The following is a 14,486-nucleotide window of genomic DNA, read 5'->3' as shown; positions in this document are numbered from 1 at the left end:
GACTGGTACACCATCCGATCTGCAACCTATACAACTATGAGACCAGAAGAACTAGATGGTGCCCAGCTACCACTGCCATCCACTTTGGAAGGTATGTAGGAGATCCTACATAAAGAGGGAGAACAATGTGGTACAAAACTCAAAATCGTTTGGAGGCAAAAAAAGAAGAAGAAGGTGGGGACCAGGTTTGCTGGTCCAATAGAGCCTGGTGTAACCACTGAGACTATGGCCCCTAGTTGCCCTTCAGGTCTAGAATTGAACCCACACCTTTTGAAGAAAAAAATTCAAGCTTTGAGTTGCAATACTGAAAGAATGTATGGGCAAAATACTGAATGACGTAGGAAACATCAAAAGAAGATTGAAAGAATACATAGAGTCATTGTACCGAAAATAACTGGCTGATATTCATTTATTTCAGGAGGTGGCATATTATCAAGAACCTGAAGGAACTGGCAAAAAATAAGTCTTGAGGAATTGACAAGATATCTATTGAGATGTTTCAACAAATGGATTCCATGCTAGAGGCACTCACTCATCTATGCCAAAAGATTTGGAAGACAGCTACCTAGCCAATTGACTGGAAGAGATCCATACTTGTACCCATTCCAAAGAAAGGTGATCCCACAGATTGTGGAAATTATACAACAATATCATTAATATCACACGCAAGTAAAATCTTTCTGAAGATAATTCAAAAACAGTTGCAGCAGTATAGTGACCGGGAACTTCTGGAAATGCAAGCTGGATTCAGAAGAGGACATGGAACAAGGGATATCATTGCTAATGACAAGATGGACGTTGGCTGAAAGCAAAGAATACCAGTAAGATGTTTACTTGTATTTTATTGACTATGGAAAAGCATTTGTGTGGATCATAACAAATTATGGATAACATTGAGAAGAACAGGAATTTCATAACATTTAATTGTGCTCATGAGGAACCTGTACAGAGATCAGGAGGCTGCTGTTCAAACAGAACAAGGGGATACTGCATGGTTTAAAATCAGGAAGGGAGTGTGTCGGAACTGAATCCTCTCGCCATACTGATTCTATCTGTATGCTTAGCAGATAATCTGAGAAGCTGGACTCCATGAAGAAGAATGTGGTGTGGCATCAGAATTGGAGGAAGACTCATAAACAACCTGCAACATGCAGACAACACAACTTTACTTGCTGAAAGTGAAAATGACCTGAAGCATTTAAAGATTACAGAGTACAGAAGATTAAAGACTACAGTCTGCAGTATGGATTACACTTCATCATAAAGAAAATGAAATTCCTCACAACGGGACTAATAAGCAGCCTCAAGATAAATGGAGAAAAGACTGAAACTGTCAAAGATTTCATATTACTTGGTTCCACAGTCAACACAAATGGAAGCGGCAGTCAAGAAATCAGATGACATATTGCACTGGGGAAATCTGCTGCAAAAGACCTCTTTAAAATGCTGAAGAGCCAAGATGTCTCTTTGAAGACTAAGGTGTGCCTGACCCAAGCCATGGTGTTTTCAGTCACATCATATGCATGTGAAAGCTGGACAATGAGTAAGGAAGACCGAAGAAGAGTTGATGGTTTTGAGTTGTGGTGTTGGCAGATACTTAAAGTACAGTGGACTGCCAGAATGAACAAATCTGTCCTGGAAGAAGTGCAGCTGGAATGCTCCTTGGAAGCAAGAATGGCCAGATTTTGTCTTGCCTACTTTGGTCATGTTGTCACAATGGACCATTCCCTGGAGAAGGCTATCATTCTTGGTAAAGTGGAGGGACAGTGAAAAAGGGGAAGACCCTCAATGAGATGGAATGACACAATGGCTGCAATGGTGGGCTGAAGTATAGCAAGGATTGTGAGGCTGGTGCAGGACCGGACAGTGTTTTGTTCTGTCATACATACGGTCACTGTGAATTAGAGCCAACTCACTGGCACCTACTACCACCACCGCCACCACCACCACCACCAAATAGAATATGAATATGGAAGAAACAGAAATCTATGGGTGTTCTCTGCCTGGCTCACTCTCTTCCTTCTAGGCAGGTCTGTGTCCGCTAGAGTGAATTTTTGCTCTCACTGTTGAGCAGGCAGGATGAGTCTGAGCTGCACTGGGGTGGCATGGTCATTTCCCTCTATCCAGGAATATGCATTCCCCAATGACATAAAGACTTGAGCACATGAACTCTGCTCACTCACTACCGGAATAACCCAACCTTTATTTTTAGGGAACTGGCCACTGATTGCTGTCAGGTAGCAAGGCAATGATACTGTCGCGTTTCACTTCAAAGGTGATCTTGTTGCAAAAGATGGCAAGTGATACTTGGAATCAAATTAGGGGAAAGTACTGGATTCTTTGACAGAGAGGGAAAAAATTACTAGCATGATAAAGACTACTGGGGACTGCTAAGTTAGTGATGTTTCCTTAGAACTGCAGCCTGGAGTTTCAGCTTGGAGTGCACTAGGGAGAACATTCCACTGAGTGGTGCTAAAAAGTCTGGAACATTCTACTGAGCAGTGCTAAAATGTCTGAGCAGTGCAGGGGGTGCACTGACTGCTGTTTGGCTCTAGAGTGAGATGGCCTTCTGGACTGTTTCCTAGGCACCCGTTGGCCACCTTTTTCCACCTGTTCTTCCGAGTGAGTGCGATTGTCACCTATATATGCTGTGACTGGTTCAGCAAAAGCTTTGTGGGCTGCTTTGTCACTGTGCTGCTCCTTCTGTCCTTGGACTTCTGGTCTGTGAAGGTAAGGCCTCTTCTTAACTGCAGTGCCATCACTCTTGAAACATGTGGCTTTGCTTCTGGAGGGTGGAGTTCTGGGTGCATGTAGTTTTAGAAAGCATAAATGATTCTGGACCAACAGATAACTTCAGTTTACATTGCTGATATGTATTTAAAAATATTCAATCAGTATCTAGTAAAATTAGTGAAAAAATACATTGCTTAGGGTTTTATAAATGTCTTTTTTGTATCGACCGTCATGTTGCAAATATGTATCATAATGAGCGTGATAGCTCCATATGGCTTTGATTTTTTGGTAAAATTTACATATATGAAACCAAAAAACTCAATGCCATCAAGTCAGTTCCAACTCATAGGGGGTTTCCAAGGTGGTAAATCTTTACAGAAGTAGATTGCCCCATCATCCTTCCACAGAGTGGCTGGTGGATTTGAACTGCCAACCTTCAGGTTCGCAGTCAAATGCCTTAGGCACGATGCCACCAGAGCTCCTTGTTTACATCTATAATATGTACATATTTTAAATACATGATATATAAATTGTATATGTATACACATACACATATGGACAAACACACACATCCTTGGGTGGCACAAACGGTTAAGCACTTGATTACTAACTGAAAGGCTGGCAGTTCAAACCCACCCAGAGGCACTTTGGAAGAAAGACCTGGTGGTCTGCTTCAGAACAGTTACAGCCCTGAAAAACCCAAAGGAGTGCAGTTCTGCTCTGATGCACAAGGCAGCACCATGAGTTGGAATCAACTTGACAGCAACTAGTTTATGTATATAAATAAAATGGGGGGAGCCTGTCACTTCCTAAGTCAGCTTAGTTAAAAATCAGACATCACCAATTTTGAGAAACCATGACCATTCAACCCCCTTGGCTTCCTGCCCCATTATATCTTTAATATCAATTGGTGAGTTTCATCTTAACCCATCAGTAAGAGTGAGGACGCTCTACTAATGGCATGCTCAAGTCAGATGGAGGCTTTTACAGTCATTTTGTCCATTTTCCTCAGAATGTCACCGGAAGACTCATGGTGGGCCTCCGATGGTGGAATCAGATAGATGAAGACGGGAAAAGCCACTGGGTATTTGAAGCCAAAAAGGTACTCCCCATCAGCAGCTGCGCTACTAGAACTGGAAAAGCAGTTGTGGAAAGCCTCCCTGGGTTCCTTTTAGGTTTGGCGTGTACCTCATTCCTTCCCTGCACAGACACACTACTGTCAGTGCTCCACTGAGATGTGTGTGCTGTACAACCACATGTCAAATAAATGCAGACAATAGCCTGCTGCTTCAGAACCATTTTACTAGTTCTGAACACCAAATTACTTCCCCACAACAGGTATCTTCTAATAACATGGCTGCCACAGAAGCTGAAGCTCGGATCTTCTGGCTTGGTCTCATTATTTGCCCGATGATTTGGACTGTGTTCTTTTTTAGCACCTTACTCTCCTTGAAGCTAAAGTGGCTGGTAAGACAACAACCTGATGGGTTTTTTTTTTAAAATAATTCATTGTTGTTGAGAACATAAACAGAACATATTTCTACATGTATGATTCAGTGACATTGATCCTTCAAGTGGTATAACCATTCTCAGCCTCCTTTTCTAAGTTATTTGGCCCTGGTTAACATGAATTCATTGCCCCTTCAGTTTCCTAATATTTCGAGTAGTTGTTATCAGTTTGATCCATCAGTATCCATTGCCATCAAGTTGATTTTGATTCATACAACCCTATAGAACAGAGCAGAACTTCCCCATAGGGTTTACAAGGCTGTCACTCTTTACAGAAGCAGACTGTTTCATCTTTCTCCTATGAAGTGGCTGGTGGGTTCGAGCTGCTTACCTTTTGGTTAGCAGCCTGATGCTTTAACCACAGCGTCACCAGGGCTCCTTTTCATTCCATATGGATAGATCTTAAATTGAGCATAATTCTCAAGGCAGGCATGGTTTACTAGCTAAACTGAACTACTGTTTGGTTTTAAAAAGACTTCATGGGATATTTTTGTTTAAGGTTAAAGATTATCTCAGGGCAGTGGTTGTGGGGGTTCATCCAGCCTCCATGGCTCTGGAAAGTCTGGATTCTAGGAGAATTTGAAAGTCTGTTGCACATTTCTCCATTTGATCAGGATTCTTCTATAGAATCTCAGATCAAAAGAACAGCACCTTGATTTTGATACTCCTTTGATGGCTGTACAAAACCAGTGGTGGCAGGAGTGTTTTGTTGTTGTCATCATGATCTGCCTATCTACCTACCTACCTACGAGCTTTGAGATATAGTTCACATACCACACAATTCATCCATTTCAAGTGTACAGTTCCATGGTTTTTAGTATAATCAGAGCTGTGCAACCATCACTGCAATCAATTTTAGAACACTTTCATCACCCTTAAAAGAAACTCGGTATCCATTATCAATGACTCCCCATTCCTCCCTTCCTCCAGCCCTTGGCAACCACTCATCTACTTCCCCTCTCTCGCTTTGCCTATTCTGGACGTTTCGTATCAATGGAAACTTACAATATGTGGTCCTTTGTGACTGGCTTCTTTCACAGAGCATGTTTTCAAGGCTACCCGTGTTGTAGCATATCGTGCTTAATTCCTTTTTTTATGGCTGAGTAATATTCCCCTGTATGGAGAGACATGTTGTTTATCCACCTTCAGTTCATGGATGTTTGGGTCATTTCCTCCATTTGGCTATTGCCAATAATGCTGCTGTGAAAGGAGTTTTAAGGACACCACGAGACAAGCCCTCCTGTGTCCTGATGTTTTATTTCAGAAGTACCATATTTCACTGCTAGCATCTGGTTCATTCAATGTGAAAACAGAATATCCATAGACAGTATAAACAGTAATCGAAGTACGGGCTCTGGAGTTTGGGTCCCGATTCAAGCATGTGTCTGTTCTGTGACCTTGGGCAACTTTAGTCTCTGGGCTTCACTTTCCTCCCTATGAAATGGGGTGATGGTGGTAGCAACTGCAAGCAGTTACGGGTGAAGAGGTAGTCCACATCTGTCTGTCAGTGCTCCATATATGCTGGCTGTCCCTGTTAGGTATAGGCCCAGGCCACTTTTGCCTGGTTTGGGAGGAATAGCTTCAATATTTGCTCTTAGGGGAGTCACCCCTTTGCTTTATCTGAGCACAGGCCCTTGTCATTGCTGGGATTTCTCTCCAAGCTGCTAACCTGTATGGCTACGTCCTTTGTAAGATGGGAGGCGAGAGTGACATCAGCAAAATCACATCCAGCTTTCTGTCCCAGACGGTGTTCCAGACGGTGAGTTACTGACGTCTGATTCCCAGACCTCTACACTTCGGACCCTCAAGCAAACAAGGCCTGTTGGCAACTGCAGTTTTTAACGTTTTCCATACCAGCCAGCCTGCTGCTATTAGTTTTAAGAGATTTTTTTAAATTATTGAATTTAGAAAGAAAAACCCCACAAGGTTTGTTTTCTTCCACCATACACACCCTTAGCAAATATTTTCAGAAGTGAAGAATGAGTCTCTGTAATTTTGGCCAGGCTCATCCTTAAGCGGTCTGTACAATCCTGTAATGTACAATCGTGGCTCTGCACATGGCTGCCATAGGCGAAGGCCCCCAGCGACCAGCTCGGCAAGCCGTGAGGGCACTGCAGGTCTACTCTGGGCCTGACGTGGCAGAATCTGCCCACTGCCAGTCAGCACAGGAACATGGGTAACTTTTCCCCTTGCAGGCCTGCCCAGGTGACTTCCAGAAGCCCGGCCTTGAGGGGCTGGAGATCCATAAACATTAGGTGAGCAGGGGTCAGGGCAGGGTGTGGACTACCCAGGCCTGGAGAGCCTGGGAGACTTGCAGCATCCCCAGGCCCAGCTGGGCTGATGGCCTGGGGGTGGTCTTCCCCAGTGGCCTGAGGGGGTGGGAGTCAGGCCAGGGACTATGCATCTGGCCTCCTGGGCCTCTGCAGCCTCTTCAGCCATGGTGGAGTGGGGTGGGTGGTCCCACCTTCCTCACACTGAACTTGTGCAAATTCAACCCTATGTGGCAGGCACAAAGGAGTGAAAGAGGGGAAAAAGGTGATACAATGAGAGAGAGAAGGGGGTATGAGAGGGGAGGAGAAGGAGGAAGGGGATGAGAGGAGGGGAGGAGGAAAGGGATGGGAGGAGGGGGAATGCGAGGACGGGGTGGTGAGATGGGAAGGAAAGAACGGGGGTTTCTCATCTTTCTACTCTGGGTCCCCGAGAGAGAAGGTACACGGGAATTTACTCTTTCCTGTGGCTCTCACTTCCTCTGTGGCTCCAACACAGTGAGCACCGCACAGCAGCCATGCGGATTCTAGGGTTTGCATCTGTTTTGCTATGTCATGCCACTTTAACAGAAAATACAATACCTGGGTGGCTTTAACAGACAGTTTATTCTCTTACAGGTTAGGAGGCTAGAAGTCCGAGTTCAAGGTGCCAGCTCTAGGGGCTGCCTCGACCTTGGGCTTCAGCTCTGCCTCTTGCTCCCAGCCCACTGGAGCTAGAGCGTTTCTTCACTCAAGCAGCTGCTGGCTGCTGAGGCTGACAAGCCCAAGGTCAACAAATGAAATGGCACAGTCCCAGTATTACCAAACTCCATGGCAGACCACTAGTTCAAGTCCAGAGACAGTCCTAAGATTGGCAGGAAATACAGCAGGCTGTAAATGAAGACTCAGATACATACAGGGTCCAAGCGTGCCAAAAAGCTGCAGACCATTCGCAAAGCTTCTCCTAATATACAGGAAGCAGACTACATCCCTAAAGCAGCTACACAGCTCTTCGCGGCAGATTCCACCATGGAGCTGATTGCCAGTCTCATCATGGGGAGTAACTACAACCAGCTGCCCAGCCACTCAAAACCAGGCCCACCAAGTTGACACATAACCTTAACTGCCACAGCCTCTCTCTCCTTTCTGATTAAAACCAACATAAATTGTTTTGTATGTGAACTCATTACAGACACAGGAAATTATTAGATCAATTACACGTTATTACTATGAAAAATGTACACACAACCACAAATTCCACCCCACACAGGTGATTCGAGGACTTTTCAAGGGCTACTTCAATGACTCTGGAGTTGATCATATGCGCTGACCTTGAACCTATCCCTGGGCCAACATTCTGCTAAGTTAACCATTTGCACTGTGCTGTCTGAAAATGAGGAGCTCTGGTGGCAGAGCACCTAAGGCACTTGACTGCTAACCAGAAGGCTAGCGGTTCAAACCCACCAACCACTCCTCAGAAGGAAGGTTGGGCAATCTGCTTTCGTAGTGATACTGCCTTGGAAACCCAAGGAGGAGTCGTTGTGAGTTGGCTCCGACTCCATGGCGGTTTGTGCGTGTGCGTGTCTGAAAATGATTAAGTATTTTGCAGTCAGCCCTACGTTCATTCCTTTGTTCTTTTTCAGGTCTATCTACAGAGGCAGAGTTGGCTTCAGTGAGAAGATTTATCCTGAAGAAGCTTCCAGCAAAGAACCCACAATCCTGTAACTTGTTGTTTCTCAAGTGAAGGAAGCCCCAGAGACATTTTGGAGGGGAAATTTTTATTTTCAAAATGGTGTATTTGTCAGGAATGCTCTTTACATATATTCTAAACAAAAGTGTACAAAAATCAGAGGATTAAAGTGTCTCTGGGAAAGTGACCTTGACCATGCCTGAGCCTGGTCCCTGTGCCCGTCATCCCTGCTCTGCTCTGGCGAGCTGCCAGCCGAGCACCTCAGCTCGGTGCCCACTTGTGTCCTTAACATTTTCTGTTTCAGGAATTGATGAGCTTCTCTTCACGTGGAGGGTGCAGACAAAACTCCTGGATTCCTAGAAAAAAGGTGACAAGCACAGAGGCACCAGCAGCTCTTCAGTCCCCAAGGCAGCCGAACTGCCCCTTTGCTGGGAGGGCAGCATCCTGAGAGGGTGCGACCCCCAGGGGCCTAACTCAAGCTGCATTCCAACAGAGGCCCAGAGTCTTCAGCAGTGACCCTAACACTGCACACTGTCTGTCCTTAGTTACAACACATGCCCAAAGCCTGACGTTACCCCATTCAGTACATCCAGAACCCTGGAGCAACGTTACTTACCTTGACACCACTTGACTAGACCAGTAGAAGCCGGCCACAGACGATGTGGCTCAAGCCTTCATAGCTGATGCTTTGCCTGGCCGCCCATGGGCAGAATCAGGCCTGTGTGGGTTTGTTTTTTTTTTTCTTTTTAAACAGTTTTATTGAGATGTATTTCTTATTCCTTAACACCCGCACTCACCATGTGAGTAAACGGTGAGTCAGCTCACGATACTTAAGAATTATTAGACATTTTCTCACCAACGTGATTCCCGGCTTCCTCGCTGAGGGGCGCCACTGCCCAGGTCACCCCAAGCCCACCACCCAGCACTGTCCCTACCCGAGGATGTGTGGCGGTGGCCACTTGTCCTGAGATGGAGGTGGCTTGTGTCACCTCCCAGGCCCGTAGGTTCTGGAGGTTATAAGCTCACCCAGGCACTTACTTTGGATTATACTCCTGTAGGCTAATGTGGCTGGTGAATCCGGGGCTTCACTGAAGAAAGACTGTCCTGTGTCACAACTCTTTCCTTAAAGAAACAAATGAAACATGTTAAATCCATGATGGGAGAACACAGTGCCACGATGACCTCAGGGCTCGTCCCAGTGCTATGACGATGATTTTGCACCAACCCCAACTCTCACACGACAAAGAAAGCTGTGTGAGAAAGCTGGGGTCTCCAGAAACCCAGCCGCTGCCATCCATTCAGCAGACACCCTGCACTAGCCCTTCACTGTGGCTCTCACCTCCATCTGGCTCCACCCATGCCCGGCTCCCTGGTCTTCAGTGTGCCTGGAGTCATCTGGGTGGGGTGTGGCCAATGTAGGCTCCAGGGCCCCATGAGGAACTGACTTGGTGGGCCCAGGACCCTTCATTTTAAAAGATCAACTAGCTCTTTTAAGTAGAAAGATAATAAATGTGTATGGTATAAAAATACGGAACACAAAAGATCATAAAGAGAAAGTTCAAAAGAGGCTCCCAATAATTTGGGTATCTCCAGAAACAATATATGCACAGAAATGTAAATACATATACTTGAAACCACCATACAACACATGTTCTATCCACTGTTTTGTTGTATTTAAATATTTTATTGTTTTCAGTTAAGGTTTCCACAGCAGGTCAGATTCCCATTCAACAATGTCTACATGAGTTGTTCCCTGGCCTTGGTTCCATTCACCATGTGTGAATGCTCCCATTATTTCTGCTCTGGTTATTCCATTTCCATTAAGCTAGGTTCCCTGCCCCCTCATGTTCTCATGTTTATTTGAAGTAATGTTGACCAATGGTCTCATATAGGTGATTTTTAAAAAGAGCACAATACTAACAGATGATTTTTTTTTTTTTTAAATCAATTTGTTATTTAGCTACAAGGTGAATTCAAGGATTACTTGAGGTTCTAGGTTTGAAGAGAATCATGAGGTGACAGTCTCAGGGAATCTTTTTTTTCAAGAAATTGAGGTTCTGTTTCACATTTTCCCCCCATTCCATCGGAGTCCATCTCCTGTGGCCCTGATGAGAATGGTTGGTAGTGGTAGCTAGGCACCAGCTAGTTCTGGTCTCAGGGTAGATGAGACTGTGATTCATGGAGACTATCTGTCCTAGTTTCTTCGGTTTCCTTTTTCTTCTTTTGCTCTGGACAAGTAGATGGCTGCTCACAAGCTTTAAGACCTCAGACACCACTCAACACACTAGGATGCCGAACAGCATGCACCACCTTTTTGATGTGCGATTGGGCCTTGAAGCTCACGCCACACAAGCACCTTTAGATGTGCTAATCTTTCCCCCACCTCGTGGTTGCCCTCTCCAGGGAGGTGCAGCCAGGCCCCTCCGTGGAAGGACAGCTTGTCTCCAAAGCAGCATGTTAGCCAGCGGTCCAGCACGAGGCAGGGCCTCAGACCCTCCTCCAGGAGCCTCTGCCCTGGGAGTTTTCTCCCCTCCTCTGGCTGCTCTGCCAACCCCAATCCTAGGAGACCTGCCTTTCAGCCTGCTCTGCCCCTGCTCCCAGAAGGGGAGCATCACTGAGAGAGAGGACCACGTTGCTGCACCGCCCGCTGCTGCTCTGACCTCAGGTGGGCCCTGGCAAAGCCAACTCTCCAGTGTCACTCCCCGACTGCCAACTGTGCTGCTGGCGGGAGGGAAGAAGGCCTCATTGAGAAGGATGTGGAAGGGGGGTTGTCGCAGATAGGGTTGAGATAGTGGGACCAGGGTGGGACCAGCTCAGGAAGCCCTGAATTCATGTCAGCCAGGATAGGTCTGAGAGGTCAGTGGTCCTAGAACAGTATTCCTTAGATTTCCTATGTTCTGTAGAATCTGCGTGGCAAGGACTGGCTCTGAGAAAATGTGAGGGACCGGTCTGTGGAGACTGCAGCAGCCTGGTCAGTGCAGACACTGCTCACTGAGTGTCTGTCACAGCAGGGAAGCCTAACCACACCACTGGTTTTCTGCATTTTGTGGGAAAAACCATATACCAGAGTATTTCTGAATGTGGGAACAAGGGGGATCTTAGGATACACCCCTCCCTATGCCCAGGGTCTCTGAGGCTCCTCCTGGGGCGATTCCTACATCTTGCCTCGTTAAGTTGTATTCTCAGCTTTCTCCCTGACAGTTCCCCCGGGGTCTCGAGTCTCCCCTTGAGGGTGCAGTACTCCACTGCCAACCACTCCCCTCTCCTGAGCCTGCTGGCTGTAGCACCCCAGAGGAGGCCAGCCCAGACAGCAGCAACCCCTCTGCATTCCCTGTTTCTGTGAGTGATGCCATCTTTCCAAGGACCCATGCTGGACACTACAGACTTCTAGACATCTTTCTCGCCCAGCCATCAAAGCCTGTCAGTTTTCCCTCTTGTGTGTGTCCCTCCCTCTCATACCAACACCTACACCACTGGTCAGGTCCAGACCTCACAACACAGACACCACTGCCTCCTTCCTGCTGGCCCCCATGAGGCTAACCCCAGGTCTCCCCCAAGGAACACAGGGCTGCTCCTCCAGTGTGGCCTCAGAAATCTCACCATTCTTCCCCTAACAAATAAAGAACACCAAGGCTAGGAGCAAAACTGTCTACACCTAGGCCCTAGCCCTGTTACAGCGCCTCTTGCTGCTGCTCCACAGACCCCAGAACCTCCACTAAACACGACATTCCAGCTGCCCGTGAACGGGACCATGTCCCCAGATAAGCGTAACTGAAGCTAGTTCAATGCTGCTGTCTTGAGGAAACAGAACCCCATGCAGCAAGCCTACACCCTGGACTGAGGTAGAGACGGGACCTGGCATTCTGTCTTTGGTTCCCACAGGCCACTCACACACGTGTGTCTCACAGGATCGTGGCTGATTCTGGTTCTTCAAGAGGTGCATTCTTCATGCCACATGGCCTCTGATGCAGGCAATGACTTATCTAGCACTCATGGAGAGAACTAAGGATGTCACACACAGGCCACAAGGGGCTGTGCTGCCTTCTAAGAGGCAGGCCCCTAACTGATTCCTAGTCCATCTCCCAGGCCCAGCCCACCACGCCTCCTCGAGGTCTCCTGGCTCCCTTGGTTATGTGTCCATGTGTTCAGCTGACCCTGCTACCACAGCAGCACAGCCAGCCTCGTGGAGAGGTCAGCTGCAGCTTCAGCTCCTGGACGGTGGGCAGGGTCTGTGTCCAATGCCCCGCTCTGCCGCCCCAGTCCCTGGACCCTCACAGGGCCATGGCAGCGGATCAGGCAATGAAGGCCTCACTTGGCAGTAGTGGGCCGGGACCAGGTGTGCACACTCACCCACCTATTTGTGGATCCAGAGGCACTTTGCCAAGGAGAGGGATCTTCAGGTCCTGGCACATGGCCTCTGCGCCACCAGTCGTGGGGGGGAAGATCTGTGATTCTTTCTGTAAGACCAGTTAAAAGGGGAGCCTATCAGGCTCATGGGAAGGGCCCACCAATTACAGGAACTTAAAAACAATGACTGATCGGAATGCAAAACAACTAACAAGCAAAGGATTTTCATTAAGTCAGCAGTAAAGGGTTTGAACTGTGATTCCACTTCCAGAAAGGATGGAGAGAACTGAAGGGTCTACGGAGGACCATTCCTAATGATATTCTCAAAGGATTTCTGTTTAGGAAACCCAATGACTACACATGCCCTCACCTTACACTTAGGGCAGACGAAGCCGCTCATGTTCTCCACCACGCCAATGATGGGCAGCTTCACCTTGTGGCAGAAGCTGATTTCTTTCCGAACATCCTGGAGTGATACTTCCTGTCAAGGTCGAAGAAGGCCAATTATCCCAAAGCCAAGTGTAAGACATAGAACTTGTCTGTAGGGTTGAAGGGACGGTGGGGTGAAACCTTGGGGCTGTGTCATTCATTCAAGAAATATTCAATAAACACGTATTTAGGGCTTACTATGTGCTAAGCAATGAATAAAGACAATGAATAAAAGAAAACAAAGAGTTGATGCCTTTGAATTGTGGTACTGGCAAAGAATACTGAAAATACCATGGACTGCCAGAAAAGCAAACAAATCTGTTCTAGAAGAAGGGCAGCCGGAATGCTTCTTAGAAGTGAGAATAACCAAACATTGTCTCACCTACTTTAGTCATGTTATTTGGAGGGACCAGTCCTTGGAGAAGGGAATCATGCTTGGTAAATTCGAGGGTCAGCAAAAAAAAATCCACCCTAAACCAGATGGATTAACACAGTGGCTACAACAATGCCCTCAAGCATAAGAATTATAAGGTTGGTGCAGGACTGGGCAATGTTTCATTCTGTTGTGCATGGGGTCACTATGAGTTGAAGTTGATTTACTGGCACCTAACAACAACAGTATGTTCTAAGCAAGAAGCTCTGGTGGCACAGTAGCTAAGTGCTCAGCTGGCAACCAGCCACCCCACAGGAGAATGATGTAGCAGTCTGTTTTATGGGGCAGTTCTACTCTATCCTCCAGGAGAGTTCTGTGAAGATGGTGGAATAGGCAGACAAACTACACAAACCCTCTTCAACAAAGAAAAGGGGAACCAGTTAACACAGATACAGAAGGTAATCCTGGAGCCCTGAGCTTTGAAGGGAAGGATACAGAAGTGGACTAAACTCCAACTAGTAGAAGAACTTGCATCAAAACCATAAAAGGACATGTACAGAGCTGTGGTCTGTCAGCAATCCTAATGGCACAGTTTGGATATCACCAAGTGGTGGTAGTACTGAAGAATTAACCTAAAAATCAGGTAGCAGGGGCTGCACAGAGGACTGCACTGGTGGCTGGTGAATAAAAGGGGAAGCAGTGACCAGAGGGAACAGCCATTTTGAACGTTTTCAAGTGGTTGGACCATTCTGGATATTTAAAGCGACAACGTTCTCTCAGAACCTAAGAGTAGGCTTCACCTGCCAGGACCACAAGGACATTCCGGACACTGAGGACTGGAAAGGTGTGACATTCCCCTTGTTACTTTTATACTCCACACCCTCTTGGTGAATGGAAGTGCAGCCATCCCTCATTCCCACCCACCTTCTGGGCCTGCAGGAATTCCATCCCAGCCTGTGTGCTCTGACCAAGCCTGGGTGCCCTGCCCTACCCAGATTTATTTTCTCTTGTTTGTTTTTGTCTGCTTTAAAATTATTGTTACTATTATTTTTCTTTTTTTCATCCTTTTTATTGTAATTCTTTTTTATTCCCTTCCCAGGTTCTAGTTTCAGCTTTTTTTTCTGTTCCCTGTTGCTGATTCCCAATTTTTCTTTCTTAT

The 14,486-nt window shown here is 46.6% G+C and overlaps 2 protein-coding genes across 2 annotated transcripts in view; one reads left to right on the top strand and one right to left on the bottom strand.

Annotated features, from left to right (window-relative positions):
* Window positions 1–6,497, top strand: part of TVP23A (trans-golgi network vesicle protein 23 homolog A) — a 54,718-nt gene extending 48,221 nt beyond the window's left edge. The window contains exons 3-7 of the mRNA XM_007939728.1: window positions 2,586–2,730; window positions 3,746–3,835; window positions 4,072–4,200; window positions 5,873–6,001; window positions 6,438–6,497. Coding sequence (XP_007937919.1) covers window positions 2,586–2,730; window positions 3,746–3,835; window positions 4,072–4,200; window positions 5,873–6,001; window positions 6,438–6,497 — 553 coding nt within the window. The remainder of the gene's footprint in view (window positions 1–2,585; window positions 2,731–3,745; window positions 3,836–4,071; window positions 4,201–5,872; window positions 6,002–6,437) is intronic.
* A 1,981-nt stretch (window positions 6,498–8,478) lies between these two features.
* Window positions 8,479–14,486, bottom strand: part of NUBP1 (nucleotide binding protein 1) — a 22,852-nt gene continuing 16,844 nt past the window's right edge. The window contains exons 8-11 of the mRNA XM_007939622.2: window positions 12,896–13,006; window positions 12,533–12,635; window positions 9,217–9,300; window positions 8,479–8,534 (exon numbers count right to left, since the gene is read on the bottom strand). Coding sequence (XP_007937813.1) covers window positions 8,479–8,534; window positions 9,217–9,300; window positions 12,533–12,635; window positions 12,896–13,006 — 354 coding nt within the window. The remainder of the gene's footprint in view (window positions 8,535–9,216; window positions 9,301–12,532; window positions 12,636–12,895; window positions 13,007–14,486) is intronic.

Source organism: Orycteropus afer, unplaced genomic scaffold, assembly GCF_000298275.1.
Source record: "Orycteropus afer afer isolate SDZICR_OR568_19922 unplaced genomic scaffold, OryAfe1.0 scaffold00061, whole genome shotgun sequence".
NCBI classification, from domain to species: Eukaryota; Metazoa; Chordata; class Mammalia; order Tubulidentata; family Orycteropodidae; genus Orycteropus; species Orycteropus afer.
This window is presented reverse-complemented; position numbering and strand designations above follow the sequence as displayed.